Raw genomic sequence first — 25,916 nt, 5'->3', positions numbered from 1 at the left:
AAAGGATAGACCCCTCAGCCCGATGGGCCCACTAGCACCCAAATCGCCTAAGCCCGCATCGTGTCCGCCTAGCCCGCAAATTCGCCAAGCCCTCATCGGCCCACTTCGTCTATATTTCATCCAGCCCAGAGAGAATCTGACACCTCTTTTCCTGAGTTTGAAAAGCACAATTGATTGGTCGTTTTGGTGTCGACGCAGAGAGTGGAGTCCATTCCTTTTCTCTTATCGAGAGTCGCGCTTTTTCTCTCACGCAGTCGCACATGTGAGCCCCACCTCCACCTCCCCTTAATCCTTGATTATGGACAAAACAAACCGACAATTGTCTCTTATCCCAGGATAATTAGGACCCCACCGAAATGTCCAAATTGGCCCTCTCTTCTTTTAATACTCCTGAACCGCCATTGTTCTAGTTTGTAAAATCTGAGCTACGCTCCAAAAGTGAAACGCTGGACCTGGGACAACATAGTTATGGTTCTGTCCTTGCGGGTTCCCACTATGGTAACATGGAGTTAAGCTTTTACTGCAGGGTGAAATTGTCCGTTTAGGAGTTCAAAACGGCTAACTTTTTAATCCAATTTCTTAGCTGTGGATATTTCAGAATCTTACCTTTTTGAATTTCAAATTGCATGACGAAGCTGCCCCAAGGTTCATCCACTCCTAATTACAAATTTAACCCAAGTACAAATTTCACATTTTTGACTATTAACAATATTTTGCCCTGTCAACCGAATCTTTTCTAAAAAAGAAAAAAGAAAAAAGAAAAAAACCATTATGATGAACATTCATCAAGTTTTACTGGTCATAATTGTTAACATTTCTATATTCTGATCTTTACCTCTCTTTTTTTTTAGATTGAGATCTTCACGTCTTTAGCTTATTTATTCTCTTGTACATTTATATTATCATTAATTACAATCAACAATGACCTAAACTATTTCTTGTCACTAGAAGACTCTTGTCGATATCATCTCTAGAAAACACAACAAGACTATCTTTCGCCTGAGACTAACCTCAGACTTAAATATAGATTCATTCGTTTCATTAACTTACCCTCATAAAGAGATATGAGAACACTTGGTCGAAAGTTTAAGTCAAATGGAAGTGATTCCTCATTTGCATATAAAAGGTTATTTCCTATCTATTCACTAATTACGCCTTTATTATAACTTAATGTTAATTTTGTAAACTTATACGTATTGGCTGACTTGGGTCTTTGAGAGGTTAGGATTGTCAGACGCAGTTTCCCTGTTTAATGTGAGTCTACTTTGTTTGACAAGTAACGTGTTATCTTCAATCCTCAATAGACTGAAATTTCGGATCCGCATTAATAAGGTTCCACAAAATCTTATTAATAAGGTTCCACAAAATCTTATGAAATCTTAAGCATTATATCTATAACATACAACCTGCAATATTCCAGACAAAAACAAAAACAAAGATGAATAATGTTTTAAAGATAAACCAAACTATTTGTTATCAAATGCACCGCTAGAAACATCTCACACGATTATTAAATTTAATTTGATGCATGATGAAGTAAAGTTGACTTGTGGTCTTACATTTAATCTTAGGTATAACTAATATCTCAATTGCTTTTCTCTATGTGAACAATTGGGAAATAGATGATTCAAGTATTGACATATGAAAAATGTTTTTGCCTAGAATCAACATATTAGTTAGAAGAACATTCTATATACTATATGCTGGAAGTAGTGTCTAGGTCTTGACCAATAAAAGAAGATGTTTTGCTTAGAATTGACATATTAATTAGAAAAACATATCTATGCCAAAAACATTGTTTGAAATGTTTGTGAACCATGCTTGTTTGTCTAAGATTTTTTCTTAAATTGGACGTAAATATGAAAATGGTCACAACGGTCATTTGAGAGTTACAAGAAGGTACGAAACGGAAGGGTAGTATGGTAAAAATTGAACAAGAATCTGACCCCACCAGTGCCAAAAGTGGTAAATTTTCTCTCTCTTGCTTTTGATGAAGCGCACTGCAGCAGGCAGTACTAGAGTGTAGCTTTTGCAAGTTTGCTTAAACTTGCAGCACTCATCGCAGCACTCATCTTCTTCTCTCTTCCGCGGCCTTGGGTGAGAGTAGCTTTCTCTCTCCTAGGGTTTCTTTTCCACCTCAACTCTCTCCTCTGTAAAGCTCTCTTTCCTCACTCGCCTTTTCCCCATTCACATTTCGCTCTCCTTTTTCATCTTTTCTTCTCGCTTTGCATGTCTCAGATGCCTGATTCGGAAGCCTAACCTTCTCTGGTTTCGCCGGGTGAGCAGCTCTCTGTTCTAATTTTTCTGCAGCTTTTGATTTGTTCGACTCTGGCTTTGTCTCTGTGAAATTTGAATTTTGAATTTTTATTTTATTTTTTTATTTGAAGATTTTGTGAGCAAAGCTTGAGTGGAGTGATTGAGCTGCGGAGGTTTTGATCGGCTTTGCGAAGAGCAATGTCGTCGTCGAGAGCGGGGGCGGATCAGCCGCCGCAGCCGCAGCGGCGTATCCAGCGGACGCAGACAGCTGGAAACCTCGGAGAGACGGCTTTCGACAGTGAGGTGGTGCCGTCGTCGCTAGTCGAAATCGCTCCGATTCTTCGGGTGGCCAACGAGGTCGAATCGCACAATCCCAGGGTTGCTTATCTATGTGAGTGTTCTCCATAGCCACAGAGATTTTTGTACTTGAAAAAGAAACGGCATGTCGTTTTTGTATGTTTAGCTTGCTATGCTGTTTGTTTGCGTGTTGATTTGTTAGGAACTGTAGTGTATTCAGCTTGTGTTAGGGGCTTAATCGATTGTTTTGTGTAGTTTGGCACCTTGGCACCTTGAGTCTGCTAAGAACCCTAAAGAAAATGAAAACCAGTCTTGTTTTTGCTTGGTCTTGTGTGCATTCTGTGCACCGGAGCTTAGTTTGTACTTGGTTTGTTGCACATTTGTGCACCTCAGTGATTCCGAGTTGAGTAATGTGGTTCGGTATTTGATTTATTAGCTTAATCGGTTGTTCTGTCCTCATTGATGTTTACCTGTGCTAAATCTGATGTTATTTTGTTATACTATTCAGTGGGCAGTTTGTTTGCAGCTATTTTACTTTGATGACCATGTGAAATAAGAGTATGTTCGATGGTTTTTGTAGGTCGATTTTATGCATTCGAGAAAGCACATAGATTGGATCCCACTTCTAGCGGACGTGGTGTTCGTCAATTTAAAACTGCTCTTCTTCAACGTCTGGAAAGGGTATGTACTATTTCTTCTCATGCGAAGCACCTTAACTGTTTGTCTTGCAGGATGAGAATTTTTCTTGTAACTTAAGACATGCAGTTTTAAAATATTTTAATCCTACTTAGAAATGAGCATTCCTTTTTTAATGGAAAAAAATGAGCATTGCTTTGTAGCCTTGTAAATTCTGTTATATACTAAGAAGGATAAGTCCATGACGTTGTTCTCATCTGCCTTTGACAAAGAGTAGAAAGGGAAACAAGCATCATCTATGTGCGACAAAACACTGTCTTGCTTTAGATCTTCATTAAATTAAGTTGTTCCTTGATTTTGGTTTTTGTTCTCTAAGCCAAGTTGTAATCTTTTTCAGGAGAATGATCCAACCCTTATGGGAAGGGTGAAAAAAAGTGATGCACGTGAAATGCAGAGCTTCTATCAACACTATTACAAAAAATATATTCAAGCTTTGCAAAATGCGGCCGATAAAGCTGACCGGTGGGTGCAGGAGATAATTGGTTTTCTTTGGTCTTAAATTTGGAAAGGTTACTTATACTTTTTGTCATGCTAAATTTGTTTTATATACAGTGCACAACTTACCAAGGCCTACCAGACTGCCAATGTTCTATTTGAGGTTTTAAAGGCTGTTAATATGACACAATCTATGGAAGTTGATCGTGAGGTGAAAGTTCATGTTATGTTTTAGCTATTTCATACTGCTATCCTACTGCATCCATTTTTTTCTTGTCTATTTGGCAATGAACATTATGTTCGATGCTTGTAGATTTTGGAAGCTCATGGTAAAGTTGCGGAAAAGACAGAGCTATTGGTTCCTTACAATATCCTTCCACTTGATCCTGATAGTGTAAATCAAGCAATTATGAAATACCCAGAGGTAGAGTATTATTATTCTTATTATTATTATTATTTTTTTTGGAAATAGTAAAAGTACCACCAGTTTCTGTTTTGAGGAAGATTGTCTGCTTTAATTTTCCTGAAACTTTCTATTGTTCTCCAGATTCAAGCTGCTGTTCTCGCTCTTCGTAACACCAGGGGTCTTCCTTGGCCCAAGGAATACAAAAAGAGAAAAGACGAGGATGTTCTTGATTGGCTGCAGTCAATGTTTGGGTTTCAGGTGATGTAATTAGACATTAGAGTGAATGAACATATGTTATTTACTTTGAAAGCCTGTATTAAACTATTTTTCTTGAATCAGATTACAATGTATTTGTTCTCTTAATATATGCTCATGAACTACTGTAATAAATTTTCAGAAGGACAACGTGGCAAATCAACGGGAGCACCTGATATTATTACTTGCAAATGTGCACATAAGGCAGTTTCCAAAGCCTGATCAACAGCCTAAGGTTAGACCTGGTCTTGCTTACTTGGTGCAGCTATGATTACCTGGTCGGAATGGACTTGAACTAGTGTTATTTATTTTGTTGTTTGACTAATCTACAAGACTTTTAATGGCTATTTGTGCAATGCCATAATCATGATCACTTTTTGTTAGTTGGATGACCGTGCTCTGACGGAAGTGATGAAGAAGCTTTTCAAGAATTACAAAAAGTGGTGCAAGTACTTGGGCCGGAAAAGTAGCCTTTGGTAAGATGTCTATTAGAAATGTCACTGTCTGCCAAGCTAGTTGCATCGTTACATTTTGAGCTTGTTACTTGACTGCAAATTGGACTTTATAGTCTAGTTGGACTTGGGCATGTTACAGCATAATTATGTGCATCTTTTAGCTATTCAAAATAGATACAAGTAAAGAAAAGAGTTCTATTGAGATGGATTAAAATTAGGAGATTAAAGAATTTGAGGTCAATGTATCTAAACTTCAGTGTAAAAAGGATAAGATTGTACTTTTTATAATGCTTTTGTGGTGGTTATCTCAGGTTACCGACCATACAGCAAGAGGTGCAACAGCGTAAGCTACTATACATGGGTCTATATCTTTTGATATGGGGTGAAGCTGCAAATTTGAGATTCATGCCAGAATGCCTTTGTTACATATATCATCATGTAAGTTATCATGGTTTTCTCGTCTTTACAGATGCAACTATGCTATCATTTTAGCTATCTCGACTTTACTATCTTTCTTCCCTACCTTTATTCCTTTGGACAATGTGTTCAAAAAAAAGCTTCAATGGTGATTGAATAGGGATCTTTGTATATGGCAAATGCGAAAGTGGAGTCCATTGAACATTTATACCTTTTAAATCTCTTGTTTTGTTGGGGAGGAGGAAGTTGATTGTTGGGTGCTTTAAGATTCCCCATCAAAGAAAGCTCAACTGCATGTATTCAACTATTGTCTTCCAAAGCTAGATGCCAACTTGATAAAATAGGTTAGGTTGTGGTTCATCATGTTGGTTCATCGGCTTGTCATAGAGGATTATCTGACATTAGCAAATTAGATGGCTAATTCATTTGTTTTCTTTTCGTGTTACAGTACCATTATTCTCTAGCTAGTCGTTTCGTGTGCTTGTTAAATTTCTTTCATGAAGCAAATTGGAACCCAAATTCAAATAACTGACTTTATCAATGTTGGCTTGCCTGTATCTGGTTATCGGTACCATTCTAATATTTCGAGGAATAGTAATTAATCTGTCTGAAGTTCCTAAGTCCTAACAATGGATTGAGAAAGAGTGCTCGTCGGAAATATGTTTATAGGTCAATGATAATAATAATTCCCATTGACCCCTCCACATTATTAGGGTAGCATGAGACCAAGTGCCTCTGGCATTCTTGTGTTGTCGAGTAACAAGGCTTTAACATTTTCAGGAGCTGAAAATTTTAACATTTCTATTTTCTTTTAAACTTGTGATTATTAACATTCTAACAATACTAGAGTGCTTGGGTGTTTAATTTTTTTCATTTCTTTTTGTAGATGGCATTTGAATTGTATGGTATGTTAGCTGGGAATGTCAGTCCAATGACAGGAGAAAATGTGAAGCCAGCATATGGAGGTGAAGAAGAGGCGTTCTTGAAGAAAGTTGTGACTCCTATTTATAAAGTGATTGCTGAGGTATGTATGTATTTTGTTTTTTTTGTTTTTTTTTTCTCTTTGTTGTCAATTAATTTAAGAGTGGTGACTTGGTCCTAAGATAAGGCCTCCAAATATCATATATGAAAACAGAGGCATAGGCGTGTACAGCCTTTCCCAGCTAAACATGCGGAAGGCGTGCGAACCCCTTTGGCTTTATGTTTTTTGAAAAATATTCAGTGTTGCTATTCTGCTAATCTATATCTCATCATTGTGCTGTGGCTCCTCTCGTTACAGGAAGCTGAGAGGAGCAAACGTGGGAAATCAAAGCATTCCCAGTGGAGGAACTATGATGATATAAATGAATACTTTTGGTATAAACATATTATTTTTTCCTTTTCCTCCCTTGTTTTTTTTGTCTTTTCAATTTTGATTCCTGTAATGTACTGCAGGTCAGTGGATTGTTTCCGGTTGGGTTGGCCGATGCGTGCAGATGCTGATTTCTTTTGCATGCCTAGTGAGCAACACTATTTTGATAAAAGCAGTGAGGTAAGCAATACTTTGTTTATTTAATGAAGTCGTACTTATTCTGCTAGAGCTAAATTGTGCTGTTACTACTTTCCTATTTGTGGGACATTTCTCAACTGATGCTTCACTATTGGCGGATATCTTATTCAGGATCACAAACCAGCTGGTGGAGATCGATGGGTGGGGAAAGTTAACTTCGTTGAGATACGGTCATTTTGGCATATCTTTAGAAGCTTTGACCGCATGTGGAGTTTCTTTATTTTATGTTTACAGGTTCTGTCTCTTCCTTGTGATATTCTTTGTATCTTTAACTCTTACAGAGTCTGAAAATTGCCTTTTACTTTCTCCTTTGTCCATATAAGGTTATGATAATTGTTGCTTGGAATGGCTCGGGCCAACCAACGTCAATATTTTCTGCCGATGTATTCAAGAAAGCTTTGAGCGTCTTCATAACTGCTGCAATATTGAAGCTTGGGCAAGGTACTTTAAAATTACTGATGCGGTTTTGCCTGTGAAATATTGTTTCATTTTCCATTTCTAAGTGTTAAAGTCTGCCTATCGCATACTTCTGATTCCCTTACCTAAGAGTGATGTTGGGTACGATAGCAGATTATTATGCTATATAGAACTATTGCTATATTTACCTGGTTTTGGGACCCCGCTACCCATCCTATTTGTTCATAGTTCTATTGCTATAAAGAACTATTTCTATATTATTATGCTATATTCTCATAGAATATAGAGTCGTAAAGTGTAACATTTCTAATGTAATACCCTAATTCATATACTTGAAGATGGATTTAGAGGTGTGAAGTGGTCTTTGAATCACTGCCCTTCATAAACGGTTTTCTTTCTTAAAAAAAATTGGTTATTTATAGGCTAGGTTTAGAAGAGTGGAGTGTTATTCACTCTAGCAGGCTCTTGAGGACCTTCCTTTCTTTATCCTATGTATCTAAGTTCGGGGATTGAGAAATTCCATTTTATATTATAGCACATGCCCACATCCATAATATTGATATCTAACATCGATCAAAAATTTATTTAACTGGGTCAATGATGGTGCAACTTCTGAATTGTATCAGAAATTTGAATTGTACCAAGTGGCAATTGTTGATAGCTAGTTCTACTTATATTTGCAGCTGTTCTAGATGTGATTCTTAGCTGGAAGTCTAGGCGGAGTATGTCGTTCCATGTTAAGTTGAGATACATTGCTAAGGTCATTTCAGCTGCTGCGTGGGTAATAATTCTACCGGTAACATATGCATATACTTGGGAAAACCCTCCTGGGTTCGCTCAAACCATTAAAGGTTGGTTTGGCAATAATTCAAATTCGCCCTCCTTGTTCATCTTGGCTGTTGTTATCTACTTGTCACCGAATATGCTGGCTGGGGTGTTGTTTCTTTTCCCATTTATCCGCCGATTCCTTGAGCGATCAAACTACAGGATTGTGATGCTTATGATGTGGTGGTCACAGGTATATGGAACAGGTTCTATTATTTGTATATTTATTTTGATTTTTCTTTAAAATTTAAATTACATAACTTTTTGCTGAATTGGTGAATATCTGCAGCCTCGGCTCTATGTTGGGAGGGGAATGCATGAGGGAACATTTTCCCTTTTCAAGTAAGAATCCACTGCTCTAAACATATGTTAGATCACTGCTTTAAATGTTGTCATTGTTCTCTACATGACCTCTGTTCTCTTTTTTGATAATCTTCAGGTACACGATGTTTTGGGTTCTTCTTATAGTTACAAAGTTGGCATTCAGTTACTATATAGAGGTGTTTCTTCTAATCATACACCATTGTTGTTATCTTATCACTTGGTACAATTATATATAATAATGATATGCACAATCTGAGGTGGAGTACGAAACACTGCCCGCCCGCTCATTTGGAACAAGCATCTTATTTTGGGCATACTGTCTTTCATGTCAATATTCCGTACTGCTTTCCAGTCCATTTACATATTTGATCACTTATCTTTTTTTTTTTTCAGATAAAGCCTTTAGTAGGTCCAACAAAAGCCATCATGAAAGTACGTATAACTAACTTCCAGTGGCACGAGTTCTTTCCCCGTGGTAATGCAGCCAACTTTCTTTGTGGTTAATGTTAACTTGTTACTCAACATGCTATTCACTATGTCATTATTCTCTTTGCAGCAAAAAACAATATCGGTGTTGTGATTGCACTCTGGGCTCCAATTATCCTTGTATGTTTTATCTTGTTATCTTTACCTAGTGTTTTCTTGTTAATCCATCTAACTGCCCAACTTGGTGTTAATTCTTATACATGAACTTTTGCAGGTCTATTTTATGGATACCCAGATCTGGTATGCAATATATTCCACAATATTTGGAGGTATTTATGGGGCATTCCGTCGCCTTGGTGAGGTGAGTTGATCTAGCTGTTCTTCTACTCTATTCATTTAATTTAGCAGTTTTGTCATAAGATATCGAACATAAAAACTAGCAACATGCTATCCTCTGAAACCTGTATTATTTGAACTTCATAAATTATTCAATATAAGAATACAATTTATCTGTGGATATCTTGAAGTTTTATCTTTATAGCATCGTAGAATTTATTCTTCATTCAAAATTGGTTTCAGATTCGAACACTAGGAATGCTGAGATCTCGCTTTGAATCATTGCCTGGTGCTTTTAACGCTCGTTTGATTCCGGTGGACAAGAGTGAGCCAAAGAAGAAAGGACTGAAGGCTACGTTGTCCCGCACCTTTGGTCAGGTAAAAGTATTACTTTCAGTATGGGGAATTTGTGTGTATGTTACTTTTCCATATTGTGGTTTAATTTGTTGGTCTATCCTTACAGGTGGAAGGTAGCAAAGAAAAACAGGCTGCAAGGTTTGCGCAGTTATGGAACAAAATAATAAGTAGTTTCAGAGAGGAGGATCTTATAAATAATAGGTACCTTAACCGGCCAATGGTTTGGAGTATATATTCTTGATTCCATTTTCAGTAGTAGTTGAATGATGTGGTCTGACTTCATTCTTCTGTACTTTTGAATTGCGCACTTTGTTATTGTACTATTTGGTAAGCTTTTTTCGTTTTCAGGGAAATGAACCTTTTGCTTGTTCCTTATTGGGCTGATCGTGATTTGGACCTCATACAGTGGCCTCCATTTTTACTCGCTAGCAAAGTATGTTTTAGCGTACTAACCATCTGAAATTTTGAGATTAAAATCGTGATGTGCGTATATTCATTCTGTAATTGTTCATCAGATCCCGATAGCATTAGACATGGCCAAGGACAGCAATGGCAAGGATAAAGAGCTAACAAAAAGGATCTTGGCTGACGAATACATGCATTGTGCTGTTCGTGAATGCTATGCTTCATTTAGAAACATAATTAAGTTCCTGGTTCAGGGGAACCGTGAGAAAGAGTATGTTCTGTGAACTGTAATCTCAGAAATGGAGAAAACAAAGTTCTGTTTGGGTTGTGTGCAACATTGTTTAACTAGTAAGGATAACTTCAATTTCGCATTTTGCTAATATAAACTGATTTGGCTTTCAGGGTTATAGAATATATATTTTCCGAGGTTGACAAGCACATCGCAGAGGGTACCCTGATCCGTGAATTCAAGATGAGTGCTCTTCCTAGCCTCTATGACCACTTTGTTAGGCTTATAGATTTTCTGGTAAGAGTTTAATATTTGGTTGAGGACAACGTATATATCTGTCATTTTGTTGGATGGTCCTAATGAAATTTGTTTGAGTTTCGCAGTCAAAGAATAATCAGGACGACAGGGATCAGGTTGTGATTCTATTCCAGGACATGCTGGAGGTAGTGACGAGAGACATAATGATGGAGGACCATATATCCAGGTGAAATATCATGATATGATTGCTTCCGCATGTTCGTTAACATTTTGAGTTGATACTTAGTTACCTTTTATTTTTCTTGTGTAGCTTGGTGGATTCAGTCCATGGCGGGTCAGGCCATGAGGGGATGATACCGCTCGATCAACATCAACAGCATCAGTTGTTTGCATCTGCTGGAGCTATTAAGTTTCCTCTTACACAAGTGACAGAGGCTTGGAAGGAGAAGGTATCCCACGGCTAGTGAGATAATTAAAAGAAACATTGATCATCGGTAAATCTTGTAATGCTTATTGGTTACCTATGTCTGCAGATTAATCGTCTTTACCTATTACTGACAACAAAGGAGTCTGCCATGGACGTGCCATCCAACTTGGAAGCTAGAAGGCGAATTTCTTTCTTCTCGAATTCGTTGTTTATGGATATGCCTCCAGCGCCAAAAGTTCGGAATATGCTTTCTTTCTCGTAAGCTTTCATCAGTTCATATGCTCTCTGATCTAAAAATTTTCTTTTGCAATCCACTTTGATGTGTTTTGTGCATATTGCAGTCTGTCCTTAGAGCACAAGATTATTATTCTGATTTTTTATTCTTGTTGTTGATAATTTGATTTTGCTAGATGGGTGTGATTAAGCTAGTTTTAATGCGGTAATCAGTCTGCAGAAGTCTTTAAACTCTTGGGGCTTCTGCTTCTCTATTCTCGTCATTTCTTTCAGAGTCTGCAAAAGTCTTTAAACTCTTGTCCATGGCTTTTGCTTCTCTATTCTCTTCATTTCTTTCAGAGAAGGTTTTTTCTTTCTATTGGAAAAAAGAAGCTGAAAATTTATTAGAAAAAAGGCAACAATTACAAGAATAATATCATGACACAGAGTATACAAAGCCTAAGCGAACAGAACAGTAGCAAGGCACATCAAATTCAAGATAACAACATTAGATCAATTCAAATATGAACATGTTCAAACTTCACAGTTGCTACCATATTCATAACTGACTGGTATATTTTGGAATTTTACGATTTTCCAAAATAATAGTGTCCTAAGAGTTGGTAATTCTTGCTTGTGGTGAAATGCAATTGTCTTATGGTGATTAGCTTGCTTAAGTTGGTATGCTGGTTTTTCTTGGGTTAAAATTTGATATGTAGCTTCTCTATGGTCGTCTTTATCATAGTATATAGGAGGATTTTTCTTTTCTTACCCTTGAGCTTGATTGTGTGAACTTTGAGTAATGCTTGTTTCTGAAACAATAACCTTTCTTGTAGTGTTTTGACTCCTTACTACACCGAAGAGGTTCTCTTTTCCATTGAAGGGCTGGAACGTCCGAATGAAGATGGTGTTTCTATTCTGTTCTATTTGCAAAAGATTTTCCCAGGTTATTGTTTCTACCTCTGAATTAGATGCTTATTTTGTTGGTTTGCATTTTTGGTAAAAGTTTTTACTGATTCTTGTTGGCTTGGAAAACAAATAGATGAATGGACCAACTTTCTTCTGCGTGTAAATTGCTCCAGCGAAGATGAACTTAAAGGGTCTGATGAATTGGAAGAAGAGCTTCGCCTATGGGCATCATATAGAGGCCAAACTTTGACTCGTACTGGTAACTGATCAATCTATGTCATAGAATGACTGCAGGGTATCCTTTGTCAGCATAGATATTTATAAAACTTCTTTCATAATGCTAGTTAGAGGAATGATGTACTACCGGAAAGCTTTGGAGCTTCAGGCTTTTCTCGATATGGCCAAAGATGAGGGTACAAATCTTTTTTCATTGGTGTCAACTTGGTTTTATATTCTGCACTTCTACTTTAGTATATCTGATGTGAGCTGTAAATGTTGATTGCTTTTGCTACTGTGCTTTGTACATCTTCCCAGATTTAATGGAAGGCTACAAGGCAATAGAGTTGAATTCAGAAGATCAATCAAAGGAGGGAAGGTCACTATGGGCGCAATGTCAAGCAGTAGCTGATATGAAATTCACATATGTGGTTTCGTGCCAACTTTATGGGATTCAGAAGCGATCTGGTGATTATCGTGCACAGGACATTCTAAGGCTCATGACAACGTAAGTTACGAAGATATGTTTGCTGGGTTGCTGATGGTTGTAACCTTTTAGTCACTGCTGACGAGCGAACTGTTATACAGATACCCATCATTACGAGTGGCATATATTGATGAGGTTGAAGAACCTAGCAAAGATAGGTCTCAGAAGATAAACCAAAAGGCGTATTATTCTACTTTAGTAAAGGCTGCTATGCCAAAGTCAATTGATTCTTCAGAGCCAGTACAAAATCTCGACCAGGTAGATGTGCTATACATGCTCCTATTTTCACTGGAGTCGCATAAACTATCATGTATATATGTCTCAACTCTTATGGACTGTAAAATGTTTTTGTGGTACATGTTTGATCCTCAATATCCATATCTTTATTCAAAGCCCATAGTGTGTTCAGGTTCCTCATTTAATTTTTCTAAGAAACTGACAAATGGTATTCTTGCAGGTTATATATCGCATAAAGCTTCCAGGACCTGCTATCTTGGGAGAGGGAAAGCCAGAAAATCAAAATCATGCCATTATTTTCACACGTGGGGAAGGCTTGCAAACAATTGACATGAACCAGGTATGGTGGTTAACTAAAAATCTGTTGGATCTGGGACATTACCCATTAAACAATGATCATTCATTTAAACATGGTACCATCAAAATAAAGTTGTTAAATGAATGATCATTGATTTGACAAGTTTATTTTGATGCAAGTATAAAAGAGCAAAAAGAACAAAGAAAAAAAGAACAACAAAAATGAACTTGAAGCTTGCTAGCTTTCGCATTGAATATACTGACAAAGTTGTCATTCTTTGAAAGTGGCATGACCACGCCATAATAATGAATGTGTAATAAATGAAATATATACATGTATTAATCACTAGCTGGCACAGCCTGTGCCCCCATTGTACAATGTTAGTTGATACGCCTGATCTTGTAGGATAACTACATGGAAGAAGCTTTGAAAATGAGGAATTTGCTACAAGAATTTCTCAAGCATGACGGCGTGAGACACCCTACAATTCTTGGACTTAGGGAGCATATATTTACAGGAAGGTAGGTTTTGCTGTCACTAATCCTACTAAAGGCATGTTGCTTTTTGATGAACTGATTATAACTATGTATCACTAATCCTCTTTCATGATCCAATGCAGTGTTTCCTCTCTAGCTTGGTTCATGTCAAATCAGGAGAACAGTTTTGTGACTATTGGTCAAAGACTTCTGGCCAACCCTCTCAAGTAAGTTATTACTTCTTGAATCTGGGGGAAAATAACTTGCAACTGAAAGTTGTAGCACATCACTGTTGTGTGATGGGTCACTGCCTCACTGGTCCCAAAGCAGTCATGATGTATGATGGGTTATTCACTTATTTGTTTGTGCCCAAGTTGTCTGAAAAAAAAAATTCCGTGCGCCAAGCATGCGCTTCCATTAATTTATCTTTGTTTTCCTTTTTAATTTTTTGAACCTATGTGTTCTCTTTTTGTTGGGACTGTAAATTTAATTGTGCTAATTTCTTCTGCTCATCCAGGGTTCGATTTCATTATGGCCATCCTGATGTGTTTGACAGACTCTTTCACCTTAGTAGAGGGGGTGTCAGTAAGGCATCCAAGGTTATTAATTTGAGTGAAGACATTTTTGCTGGTATGATTATGACGCTTGAGCGAACATTTATTTAATAGTGCAATATACAACTGGGATATGGTAATCTTATCATATGATTGGGATTGCAGGCTTTAATTCCACTCTTCGTGAAGGCAATGTAACTCATCATGAATACATACAAGTGGGGAAGGGGAGAGATGTTGGTCTTAACCAAATCTCCATGTTCGAGGCAAAAATTGCTAATGGCAATGGCGAGCAGACGCTCAGTCGAGATATATACCGACTTGGACATCGTTTTGACTTTTTCCGTATGTTGTCATGCTATTTCACCACAATTGGTTTCTACTACAGTACTCTGGTATGTCATATGCTCTGTATATGGATTTCAAATATTATGTAGTCAGTTGAAGGTTCTCACCCCAGATATGTATTGTTCTGGCAGATCACTGTGCTTACAGTTTATGTCTTCCTTTATGGTCGCCTCTACCTGGTTCTTAGTGGACTTGAAGAAGGTTTAAACACTCAAGAAGCAATTCGAGATAATAAGCCTCTTCAGGTTGCTCTTGCTTCACAATCATTTGTCCAAATAGGATTCTTGATGGCTTTGCCTATGTTAATGGAAATTGGTTTGGAAAAGGGTTTCCGAACTGCACTGAGTGAATTCATATTGATGCAATTGCAACTGGCCCCTGTATTTTTCACATTCTCACTTGGAACAAAGACCCACTATTATGGACGGACATTACTGCATGGTGGTGCCAAATATAGATCTACTGGTCGTGGGTTTGTTGTGTTCCATGCCAAGTTTGCTGACAACTATAGGCTTTACTCCCGCAGCCACTTTGTGAAGGGTATTGAGCTCCTGATTTTACTTGTGGTATACCAGATCTTTGGTCATACTTACAGAAGTGCTGTTGCCTACATTTTGATAACTGTATCTATGTGGTTTATGGTGGTTACCTGGCTTTTTGCTCCCTTTCTGTTCAATCCTTCTGGTTTTGAGTGGCAAAAAATTGTTGATGATTGGACTGATTGGAATAAGTGGATAAGCAACCGTGGAGGTATAGGTGTTCCACCTGAAAAAAGTTGGGAATCATGGTGGGAGGAGGAACAAGAACATCTTCGGTATTCTGGAAAACGTGGTATTGTAGCTGAGATACTGCTATCTCTACGATTCTTTATCTATCAGTATGGGCTCGTATATCACTTAAACATTGCAAAGAAGACCAAGAGTGTCCTGGTAAATTGTAGACCTCTCTCCTTCTGTCTTTCCTCCCTATCACTCTTACAGAACATTGCAAATGTTAACTTATTTTCATTTCGTATCAGGTCTATGGTATCTCATGGCTGGTGATCGTCCTTATTTTGTTTGTCATGAAGGTGAGTCTTTAGTTTTTTTGTTTTTTTTTTTTTTTTTTTTCTTTTTTTCTGCTTGATTATCCATTGAAAAAAAACCTCTGTTCATCGTCCACAAAATATGTGAGATGCATATCCTTGGGGTTTGCTTTGTCAAAAGCAATAATTTGTGATAGTCTTGCTGGGAGGAGTTATATTTAGTGCATAGATCTGATTTCGAACAGATTGTTTTGAGAAAAATAATTTCAATCACCCTTGTTATAAATAAAACCATAGAAGAGAGAATTCAATAGAAAACAAGTTTAAAATTTCTTACGTTCTGGAACTAATCAAAATAAAAGGTTGATTTGTCCTACAAATTGCTTGCATGCAATGAAACCTGGTTACAACTTTTATTGGTCTTGGTTTGAGTTGTGTAAGGACCTGTCTAGTTGCGCTGTATTTTAGTTTTGGATTTATTATCATATTTACATATGACGCTGCACTGTGTTTTCTACGCTGTTTAACAAGCTCATAAATTATTGTATTTTTTCCCTTGCAGACTGTATCTGTTGGTAGGAGAAAGTTCAGTGCTGAGTACCAACTTGTATTCCGGCTGATTAAGGGATTGATATTTGTGACTTTTGTGGCCATTTTGGTCACTTTGATTGTGCTACCTCACATGACCCTGCAAGACATCATTGTTTGCATTCTTGCTTTCATGCCAACTGGTTGGGGGATGCTTATGGTACGTCAAGTCATCATTGTGTCTTACCGTCTTGTAATTCTGTGCCCTCAGAGTTCCTAATGTGCTCTTTCGTGTTCTTGTTTCTGTTATTAGATTGCCCAAGCTTGCAAGCCTCTTGTTCAAAAAGCTGGTCTATGGCCGTCAGTTAGGACTCTAGCTCGTGGCTTTGAGATAGTTATGGGCTTGCTTCTGTTCACCCCAGTTGCATTCTTGGCTTGGTTTCCTTTTGTTTCGGAATTTCAAACACGTATGCTCTTCAACCAAGCGTTCAGTAGAGGTCTACAGATTTCTCGTATTCTTGGCGGACAACGTAAGGATCGTTCAACCCGGAACAAGGAGTGACCTTACGCCTAACAAGATCAACATTGAAGCTAATTTTTGGATGGCTAGGGTCACAAGACTAGTTAAACAAGATCTTGTTATCTGTTGTAATTATGAATATGATGGGCTGCATTTTTGTTAGTTCATTATGACTGATCGAGTTAAGATGCATATATATCTAGCTTTCATTTATCTTCCTTAGGATGGATGGTCGTCTATCATTTCATTCTTTGCAATACAGTGATGTAGAGAACCTACTGTGTTTGAGCTCTGTAGCACAAGAAAAATGAGCATCGTATGGTGAAAACTGGTACAATGTCAATAGGGCTACAAGTGGGCCTGTATTTAGGTTCTTGGGTCAGTGCACACTTGGACCACCACTAGCCATATAGGATTTGAGATGAGTGCCACTAAAACTGGGCCCATGTGGTATGGGCTAAACCCTAACCAGTTGCATGAGACGGCCTTTTTAAGGTCGCAAACACCAAAGGACCCGTTTAGATGATGTTCAACACTTTCAACTCATTCCTCAACCTTTTCATGGGTGTGTGGCTTGCTTACTTAACTAGATTTCCTTCCTTCCTAACCAGAAAGAAAGAGATGTGCACAACACAGAACGATAGAAGAGAGTGAGGAAACACGTGGAGAGGAAAAAGAGGGGAGAATTGTAACTACAAAGCTAATGAGATCATAATCATCATATTATGGAGGAGGTATGACTGTACGAGGAGAAGAAGTGGTGTGGGACAGAGTCTCAAAGCCCAGTCAAAAAGACTAAAGCCCAAATACAATAAACAGAAGAGAAAGAGAATGCTAGTTATCATCTAGTTCCATCAGAAATAGAAGATAATGGCTAACTCATCATCTAGTTAGCATTCGTAAGTCATAACAGTGGGGGCACAAAAGAATGTTAGTGAGCAAATTAATTTCAATATTTCTCTGGCAGGCCCCACTGGTTGTATGGTAGCTCCACAAACGCCTATTTTGAGTTCACCATTGGTTCGAATTAGTAAATCAAGATAACAAACCTCAGTATTTGAAGTATCTTATTCAAAGAGGCAGTCTTTAACATCAGGGAAGTATTCTAAAACTCCACCCAACGATGATACAAATGAACACAAAGCATGAAAGCACTGTAAACCAGAAAAATCAATTAAAATGGCAATTTTGTGATTGCAGCATGCTGATTATGCTGCACAGAATTAATATGTCGACCTCATCAACCTTCTAAGAGAATAAATTTGCAGCTACTCTATAACTAAACCTAAACATTTCAAAGTTCCACGCAGCCAAACAAAACAAAATTACAAATATTGCTTCTTAATGCTTTTCTGAAGGACAAAAACTAAAATGTACTTTTACAGCTTGAACTGACCTTGGGTTGAATCCAGTTAACATCAGAAACTGAGATCTCTCAGCACCCGCCGCATGAACCGGAAGGGTGGCAACCTTGTTTGCCTTGCCCGCCTGGATACATCCCTAATATTTTTATGCTACAATTAGTCACAGCATATCTTACAGATATATTACAACACATACAAATTCATCTATCTCATCAATCTGAAGCAAAGCGCAAACGTCAAACAAAATTTGAACATCAGATTAACGCCTTATCATATTGCTAATTAGCATTAATCATACAGTTCCATTCTTTCGATAACATACAATTCCATTCTGCAGATGATGCACTACAACAACAAAAAATAGATACATAGAGATTAGAGAGCCAGGATAACCTAGTAGTCCTGAAACAAGCTACATTGGATAACTGATGCATGTTCTGATTCAAACAATCTCCTGAATCTGCTCTGATGCAGCAACCTCATAGTTGGCATTCTCAATATGGTGAAACAACTGTTAGTACAAAACCACAACAATATATTACGCAAACATACAGTGGGAGAGATCCTCTGCAACAAACAGTTAGAAAGTGGACTATGGATAATTCGCTACTGATATTAACTTTGGACATAGTTTCAAATTTCAAGTATTCATTTAACTTCGGACTGAATCTTTAAGCCATGCTGATAATACAGGATCAACTTTATCCTTTAACAACAAATCAAAAATCAATTCCATAGTTGATGCATCTCCAGAGAAACCCCTCTCACACATTTCTTCAATAAGACTTGTAGCCCTCAATGTCTCATTGTTATTGAGAAACCCTCGGATAATTGTGTTATAGGTGCAGCCATCAGCAGAACAGCCTTTTTGCTCCATTTCTCTAAACAACTTTTCTGCTTCAACAAAGATGCCACCATCACAAAGTCCCTTGATCATTATACTGTATGTCCATACATCAGGCAATACTCCTTTCGATGACAAACCAGAGAAGACGTCTGTTGCAGAGTCAATTTTCCCAGCTTTGAACAAAGCTTCAATGATAATACTGTAAGCTACAATATCTGCTTTCAACTTGTTCCCTTCCATCTCTCTAAGCAATTAAATTGCCTTAGAAAGCTGTTGGTTGTTACAGAGGCCATCAAGTATAACATTATAAGTTTGAATACTTGGAAGTTGGTCAGAAGCTTGCATATCAGAGAACAACTTTTCTGCCTCTTGTTGTCTCCCCGCTTTATAAAAACCATCAATTAGAGTGCTATAAATAACGGTATCAGGAACAAGTCCTCTAAGAAGCATTTCGTCGAAAACTTCTTTTGCCTCATGAATCTTTTTCTGCTTGCAATATCCGTTAATCAATATACGACAGCTATGAACATTAACCATGGAGCCCTTGGCAACCATTAGATCAAAAACTTGTTTCGCCTCGTCCATTTCTCCTCGCAAACAGTGACCATAAATAAGGGAACTGTATGTGATTGTGTCAGGCTCAACTCCTCTTTGAATCATAATCTGAACCATAATTTTGGCTTGCGCAACCCTCCCTTCCTTACAAAGGCCATCAACCAGGATATTGAAGGTGATAGTACTTGGAAAGATACCTTGACTCGCCATTTCATTCAACAACCTCCAAGCTTCTTTCCGCCTCCCAATATTGCAGACTCCTTGAATCAATGAGGTGTAAGTAACAACGTTGGGAGCAATCCCTCTACCAATCATTTCAGAGAAGAGGTTCTTTGCTTCATCAACCAGTGTATCCTTGCTGAGACTGTCTATGATGGTGCTATACGTCACTCTGTCAGGCTGGCATCCATTTGCTTCCATCTTGCGCAGTAAGTGAATAGCCGTAGTGTTGTTTCTCATTGCGCAAAAGCCCTTGATTAGTGTGTTGAAAGCAACTACATTCGGCTGGCAATGACCTCCCACCACCATTTTGCTGAAAAGTCGCGCTGCATCAGCCACTCGATTTTGGAGAACAAAGCCGTGGATGAGAGTGTTGAAGGTTGCAACATCTGGTTGAAGACCCAATTTGAAGAAGTGGGCCAAGACAGACAAGGCATAGTCCAGTCGGTTCAAACAACAGTAGCAGTTGATGACAATGGAAAGAGTATAAGAATTAGAAGCGATTCCAGAGAGAAGCATTTGTGAATTCAAAGAGAGGACTGTTGCATAGTGCTTGAGTTTGACAAGAGGAGCCAATATCTGAGTGAAACGGACAACAGACGGCAGAGGACGTCTCTGAAGCATTTCGTCGAACACCTTCAGGGCATCCTCAACATTACTCACTCTAGGCAAGGGTCGATGGTTTTCTCTAGATATGCTTGTGGGTTGAGAATGAAACAAAGCAGCGATAAGGGTAGAGTGAAGAAATGGAATACCTCCTGTGCCATTGCTGTTGCAATAAGAATAACAAGAGAAACGCACAACTGATTTGCACATCATCTTCACCAATTCTTCACGCTCAATTCAACAACTTGAAAGAAAGAAAAGATGATTCGATTGCTGATGGAAGTGTTTGTTCGCCCAAATTATAGGCCTTTTGTTAACTGTAGGCCGTGTTATAAGTGTTAGCCTTGGATGAACATCGTTGTTGAATTAGCCTTTTACTTGTCGCATAAGAAATTCTTGTTGGAATAATAATTATAATTCATTTGTTGACAATCATATTTTTACAGTATTATATAATTTTAACTGTTTATATATATATATATGTAAATACACGTCGTATATTAAAGAGTAAAGATGTTCTATGTCCATACTCTTTTTGAGAAAGATTCTTTTTTTTTTTTAAATTAAAGAATCAGACGTCTAGGGATTTGGCAGGTTAACTGCATTCAATCAGGCCCGGATTTGAATAGAGGCAGAAGAGTCTTGTGACTCAGGGCTCATAAATCTAAGAGGCCTAAAAATATTTTTTATAGTTGTCCAGAAAAAAAAAATTATAGTTTTTTATTGTGCAATTAATCAGACAAGTATGGAAAAGAGGTAAATTAAAACTTAATGAAAAGTGAAGACATCTGACATGAATTAAAGACAAATATTCTAAAATAAGGGCAATCACATGTGATGAGGGGCCCAAAAGCAATTGACTGAATTATATAAACATATATTATTAATTATAAATTAAATATTTTTGGATGCTATATGTTATTTTGTATATGAAAAAAAAATTAGGGGCTCAACTCTGAGAGTTCGAATCAGGCCTTAAAATCTCAGGTCCGGGCCTGCATTCAATGATATATTTGTTCCAACTCTGAAGACCCGAAGTGAATCTACCAACATTTCATTGACAAAAGGAGCCCTTTAAGTATGGAATACACATCTTTTACACTTGGCCCTTCAAAATTATGAGCTAACTTCAGAAAATTGAATACAGGCCGCTATAGGAAACTACGGCACACAAACTTTCCTCTCTTCTAAATGTCTACTGTAAACAACTACGGCAGCTAAGGGCATCTCCAACAATAGTTGTCATACCCAAACCCATACCCATATTTTGAGTTACCCAAACCCATTACTATTCAAACTCATATTTAATCTCCAACCATTATATCAAAACTCATACTCATACCCAAATTTTAATCATTTTATATAATTTGGGTATGAGTATGGGTATGAGTATGGGTTTTGATCATCAACAAATAAATAAATTTCATATATAATGTTTAGGGTTAAATAATTTATATAACAACAAATAAATTATATAAATCATACATAATAATTTAATATAATATGTTGTCCTAGTTAAAATTAAATTAATTTTTTTATTTTAAAAAAATAATTACTTGCTATTTTTACATACAATCGATACTCGTGATTGAATTTAAGATTCGTGTTAGTATTGTTTTTATCATGCATGTGAAGTGTTTGTATGTTTGCTTTCAATAATTGGCGATATGCCATGGTGTGTTATGTTTGTATGTTTGCTTCTTTTATTTATTTGTTGTTTGTGTGTTTAGTATTATTGTAATGTTTGCAATTTGATAAATAAAATTGAGATTAACAAAAGCAATAAATTACTCATTAATTATAATTGAAAGTCAAAGCATATTCATTTCATAAATTAAAATACTAAAATGAAATTAAAATAGAGGCAACAAAGTACAATTAATACATGGTCATCTTCACCTTCAGATGAAGCAAGTGGTTGGTGTAATCCGGCATTGTAAGCTTGTTCCTCCCTCTCAATAACCATAGCTTGCTTCCTTTCCCAATAAGCCCTAATTGGGGCGGGAAATTTTGATGGATCCACCGCCATTGTGGCTGCATCATCCGCACGTTCTTGTGCAAGTCTAGTCTCCTCCCTAAGTTGTAGTCTGTGTTTGAGATCACGATCTCCTTGGTCCGCAATTCTTTTCATTTGAGCTAAGAGTTGAGATGTGTCATCTTGCTTGCATTTTTTCTTAGCAGCCCTTTGAGCTTTTTGGCCTGGAGGGCGTGCATGCACATTTGAAGGGCTTGGGGTTCCCTCAATAGGTGTATCTTCTCCGGACAAGTCAATAGGTGACGGACCACTAGAGATTTCCTCATCCAAAGACGGAGGTTTGCTAAACTTTTCTGTATCCTTTAATATTGACCAACAATGCGCAAATTTAAACTCCTCCCCCAAAGACAATGTACGATATATCGACCTAGCTTGCACTTCCTATATATTCATACAAGAAATAATATATAGACATGTATTAGTGATTATAAACAAGTAGATAGTAATTGTCATAAAAATAAACTAATATTAATTAGCAAATTACTTATATTGGGTTATAAACAAATAAATACTACCGGTTATAAACAAATAAATGATTACCAAGTCGGTGGCATTTTCACCACTTGCGTGAGCGGCCTCCGCTTTGGTAAGAGCTTCACGCCACCTTGTGCAACCCGGCCTAATCTTTCTCCAACGAGCTTCACACCCTCCTCCCGATCTAATAACGGAACTGGGTGGCTTGCAAGCTTCATACACTTCCCATATACGATCCCATAAATTTTTCTTCTCTTGACTGGTAGCTTTGTCACCATCTTCACCAACCGCGACCACCGCCATGCACAACGATACATCTTCGGGGTTTTTCCAAGCCTCTCCTCTAGGTTTGGGGTTGGACATCTTTGAAGGAAAAAAAAGATTTGAAAACTAGCTATATGAAGAGCAATTATGAAAATTAAAGTGTAGAAGGAGGAGAGAAGTTTTGGAGTGAAAAATTATGAAGAATGGGGATGGTATTTATTGACATTTTAGTGCAAAATACTGTTCCAACGGGCAAAATAATTTTCTATATTTTCTTAAAACTTTTTTTCTTATTTTTCAAGTTTTTTTCATTCAAATTATTATATTTTCGGCCTATTTTTTCTGGACCTTTAATTTTGAATGATCATTCAATCTGGGCCGAGCGTTTTTGGACCGTTGGAGGGTCAGAACAGAGCTCACGTGAGTTCAGCCGCAGGTGTGCATCTCTCCTTCACACTTGATTGGCGCGTCTCCAGATCACGCGCGCTCCTGGCTGCCCGTTTTTTTGTCTTTAGTGCGCGTTCTCCACGCCGCGCGTAGCACCTGCCGCTGCCTAGTCTCTCACGTGAGCCTGCTGCCTTCTGCTGCCGTCTGGGTCCCGCGCCTGCAGTTTTGGGTTTCCTCCTTGCAACTCGACCCATTTTGGGTCGTCTGTGTAGTAGGAACCCATAATTGGGTATGGGTTTGAATTGTTGGAGATGAATTTTTATGAGTTTTGAGTATGGGTTTGGGTTTGACAGCCATTGTTGGAGATGCCCTAAATTTGATATCCGCTTTCGCTTGTACTGCTTGAACTCTGGACAGCTCTTATCAATGCATGGTCTCCTTTTGCCTGAAGTACTTCTGTAGTGGAACAAGAACGTTATGGCCGAAATTAGGCTTGTAACTTAAAAGTTGGAATGTAAACTAAAACTAAGGGGCAGGGTATTTTATAGCGTGATTTTGCAGTTTCTATTTAGTATATAGTAATTTATCCGAACTGCCTTAATTTTCAAACTGAATGCAGAAACGATTCTGTCTGACCACGATCTGAGCTACTCTACTACAGTACTAGTGAATTTTGTGTTCATTTCATGAGGGTTCTTGTGTTCATTTCCATCTAAATTTATAGTCGGAAGAAGTGAGACATACTCAAGTCCCTGGGATACGGTTTGGCTGTCCTCTGTTCGTTCCGGTTGACACACTTCAGAGGCAGCACTGGACTCATCAAGATCGACAATATCAGCACTTCTAGACATCTGAGGCTTTGTTCCTGCAAAATCACATGTTACAGTTAGCATGGATACTGTACATCTTATCATAGTTCTATGTGGCAAAGAGAAAGAGGAAAGAGTTCAAGAACATAAGATACCTATTAACAGGCTTGGTTCGGCTGCAGAGATCTTCATTAGAAGTTTTTGACACATTATTGTATCTTGAAAGTCCAGGAACGTATGATCCAGAAATTGCAGCCTCTCAGATTTTGTCATTCTTGAAAACCCAAATGCAGTAGTCCATGTGTTTAACACACTGGGGACAGCAGGCAAAACCAATCTCTCCACACCTAAATCCATAAGCATCTAAACAAAGATTTGGAGACAATAATAAGAATCGATAGAGTAATCAAGAAGTTATGGATGTAAGTATGTATCAGATCCAAGAGTGGAAACAAACTGCAGGAACACTCCGTACATTACCTTTTCAAGTAAATTTATCAACACACGACACATTCCTTGTCGACGATATTGAAACCTGGTAGCAACAAGAGGTACTTCAGTCACCTTCTCTCCATGAATCCTTTGAACAACAAAAGAGCAACTAAGAAACAATATACTAGGTATAGAATGGTCATCCATTTCAAAACAAGCTGAATAAAGCTCACCTTACAGTATCTGCAGTGATTAGCTCATCATTTCTCTCCAATAGCGAGGTATAGAACCCTTGAAAGTTCAAGCGACTGAGATTTGACCTGCAAATTTCCAGAACTGGTTATTAGACAGTAATTAATAAATAAACAAATGCTGAATACCAAAAAGCAGCATTTTAACTAGTGATGCCTGCAAGATGTGAGATGACGGTAAGCAGTTCTTACCCTCTACTGAAAATGATATCTTCTGCAAGATCTCTCATGCATTACATCAAGGGCAATACTAAGCCTGCTAAAACTCTCCGTAATGGCATCATTATCAGTTTCGCTTTTCATGGACTTCAGAAGTGACCAAGTTAATTTCCCAACACCGACGGAAAATTGTTTCCCCAAAAGCTTGTGGAGCCCCAAAGATATCTGAAAATTTGAAACTGTCATATCCCACACCATCAACATGAAGGGAAAAAAAATAGGAATAGACAAGAAGCAGTTTCCCATAGCAGTTCCTAGGCTTAAATTTCCCTTGAGCTTCAGGAATTTTTTTTTTTGAGAACTTTGAGCTTCAGGAATTTTTCTTGCAAAAGCTGAGACAAAAGGAAATTAAATCCAAAAGTAAACTAACATAATATTGATAGCATCTTTGACTTTGAGATACCTTTTTACAATTCTTGCTGCAAAACCAATTTCCTTTGGATTCACTTTCCGACATATCGACACCTCCTTTTCTCAAGCACCCAGTGTGATCTACACAATTGGGAAATTTAAAAAGAAAAATTAGACTCTTTGAAGTGCCACAATGAGTTTATTTTGTTATTATTAGCCGTCAACTGCATGCTAAATGTGCACACCAACACGGCAACACCACTCTCTTTGGCTAGAGAATTCTAAAACATAGAAAAATTTAATGCTCTCTTAGCAGTAGCCATGAGTTCTCAGATATATAATCATGTCTCTTCATTTGTACATATGATTCACAATATAAACTACAATATAAACTACTTTACTGAGCTTTGAAAATAATATAGTACGTGAACTGATTTGCAATTGATTCAAGGATTAAATTCAGTTTGCCCCCTTGTACTTTAGGTCAATAATCAGTTTGGTCATATATCTTTTTTTTAATAAC

At 37.6% G+C, this 25,916-nt stretch overlaps 4 protein-coding genes across 4 annotated transcripts in view; 1 reads left to right on the top strand and 3 right to left on the bottom strand.

The window, feature by feature from the left end:
* Positions 1–1,999: 1,999 nt before the first annotated feature.
* LOC101300230 (callose synthase 3-like) lies at positions 2,000–16,884 on the top strand. Its single transcript, XM_004295085.1, has 43 exons — positions 2,000–2,278; positions 2,388–2,647; positions 3,134–3,234; positions 3,587–3,711; positions 3,802–3,895; positions 3,998–4,108; positions 4,232–4,348; positions 4,488–4,580; positions 4,730–4,821; positions 5,112–5,238; positions 6,104–6,241; positions 6,497–6,573; positions 6,652–6,748; positions 6,878–7,000; positions 7,090–7,207; positions 7,867–8,201; positions 8,298–8,350; positions 8,448–8,508; positions 8,726–8,807; positions 8,889–8,938; positions 9,033–9,119; positions 9,338–9,478; positions 9,558–9,652; positions 9,800–9,884; positions 9,967–10,127; positions 10,259–10,388; positions 10,475–10,569; positions 10,654–10,792; positions 10,877–11,028; positions 11,820–11,929; positions 12,026–12,151; positions 12,237–12,305; positions 12,427–12,616; positions 12,697–12,853; positions 13,053–13,172; positions 13,536–13,651; positions 13,750–13,833; positions 14,124–14,236; positions 14,326–14,555; positions 14,640–15,437; positions 15,527–15,577; positions 16,095–16,280; positions 16,374–16,884. Exons 2-43 carry the CDS (start codon positions 2,455–2,457, stop codon positions 16,620–16,622), a joined length of 5,871 nt encoding a protein of 1,956 aa, XP_004295133.1. The 5' UTR covers positions 2,000–2,278; positions 2,388–2,454; the 3' UTR covers positions 16,623–16,884.
* A 763-nt stretch (positions 16,885–17,647) lies between these two features.
* On the bottom strand, positions 17,648–19,031 carry LOC101308661 (pentatricopeptide repeat-containing protein At1g12620-like). Its single transcript, XM_004296250.1, has 6 exons — positions 18,609–19,031; positions 18,393–18,455; positions 18,267–18,275; positions 18,141–18,161; positions 17,958–18,080; positions 17,648–17,734 (listed from the first exon to the last, which is right to left on the bottom strand). Exons 1-6 carry the CDS (start codon positions 19,029–19,031, stop codon positions 17,648–17,650), a joined length of 726 nt encoding a protein of 241 aa, XP_004296298.1.
* LOC101308366 (pentatricopeptide repeat-containing protein At1g63130, mitochondrial-like) lies at positions 18,801–23,043 on the bottom strand. Its single transcript, XM_004296249.1, has 3 exons — positions 22,747–23,043; positions 22,071–22,587; positions 18,801–20,323 (listed from the first exon to the last, which is right to left on the bottom strand). Exons 1-3 carry the CDS (start codon positions 23,041–23,043, stop codon positions 19,044–19,046), a joined length of 2,094 nt encoding a protein of 697 aa, XP_004296297.1. The 3' UTR covers positions 18,801–19,043.
* Positions 23,044–23,978: 935 nt separating this feature from the next.
* The window catches only part of LOC101308072, a 2,128-nt gene continuing 190 nt past the window's right edge, over positions 23,979–25,916 (bottom strand). Inside the window, exons 2-7 of the mRNA XM_004296248.1 lie at positions 25,446–25,534; positions 25,023–25,207; positions 24,806–24,892; positions 24,621–24,720; positions 24,296–24,503; positions 23,979–24,196 (exon numbers count right to left, since the gene is read on the bottom strand). Coding sequence (XP_004296296.1) covers positions 23,979–24,196; positions 24,296–24,503; positions 24,621–24,720; positions 24,806–24,892; positions 25,023–25,207; positions 25,446–25,534 — 887 coding nt within the window. The remainder of the gene's footprint in view (positions 24,197–24,295; positions 24,504–24,620; positions 24,721–24,805; positions 24,893–25,022; positions 25,208–25,445; positions 25,535–25,916) is intronic.

Source organism: Fragaria vesca, linkage group LG3, assembly GCF_000184155.1.
Source record: "Fragaria vesca subsp. vesca linkage group LG3, FraVesHawaii_1.0, whole genome shotgun sequence".
Lineage (NCBI taxonomy): Eukaryota > Viridiplantae > Streptophyta > Magnoliopsida > Rosales > Rosaceae > Fragaria > Fragaria vesca.
The sequence above is the reverse complement of the archived record's forward strand: the minus strand, read 5'-3'. Positions and strand labels throughout refer to the sequence as shown.

Coding starts and splice junctions, on each gene's coding strand:
- LOC101308366 (XM_004296249.1), bottom strand. CDS start 23,043: ATGTCCAACCCCAAACCTAGAGGAGAGGCTTGGAAAAACCCCGAAGAT. Junction 22,588..22,746: donor GTGAAAATGCCACCGACTTG/GTAATCATTTAT, acceptor ATGAATATATAG/GAAGTGCAAGCTAGGTCGAT. Junction 20,324..22,070: donor ACCACTTGCTTCATCTGAAG/GTGAAGATGACC, acceptor GCAATGGCACAG/GAGGTATTCCATTTCTTCAC.
- LOC101300230 (XM_004295085.1), top strand. CDS start 2,455: ATGTCGTCGTCGAGAGCGGGGGCGGATCAGCCGCCGCAGCCGCAGCGG. Junction 4,349..4,487: donor AGTCAATGTTTGGGTTTCAG/GTGATGTAATTA, acceptor ATAAATTTTCAG/AAGGACAACGTGGCAAATCA. Junction 8,509..8,725: donor CATTCAGTTACTATATAGAG/GTGTTTCTTCTA, acceptor TTTTTTTTTCAG/ATAAAGCCTTTAGTAGGTCC.
- LOC101308661 (XM_004296250.1), bottom strand. CDS start 19,031: ATGGAAGGGAACAAGTTGAAAGCAGATATTGTAGCTTACAGTATTATC. Junction 18,081..18,140: donor TTGATGAGATAGATGAATTT/GTATGTGTTGTA, acceptor TAAAAATATTAG/GGATGTATCCAGGCGGGCAA. Junction 17,735..17,957: donor GGTCAGTTCAAGCTGTAAAA/GTACATTTTAGT, acceptor TCTGGTTTACAG/TGCTTTCATGCTTTGTGTTC.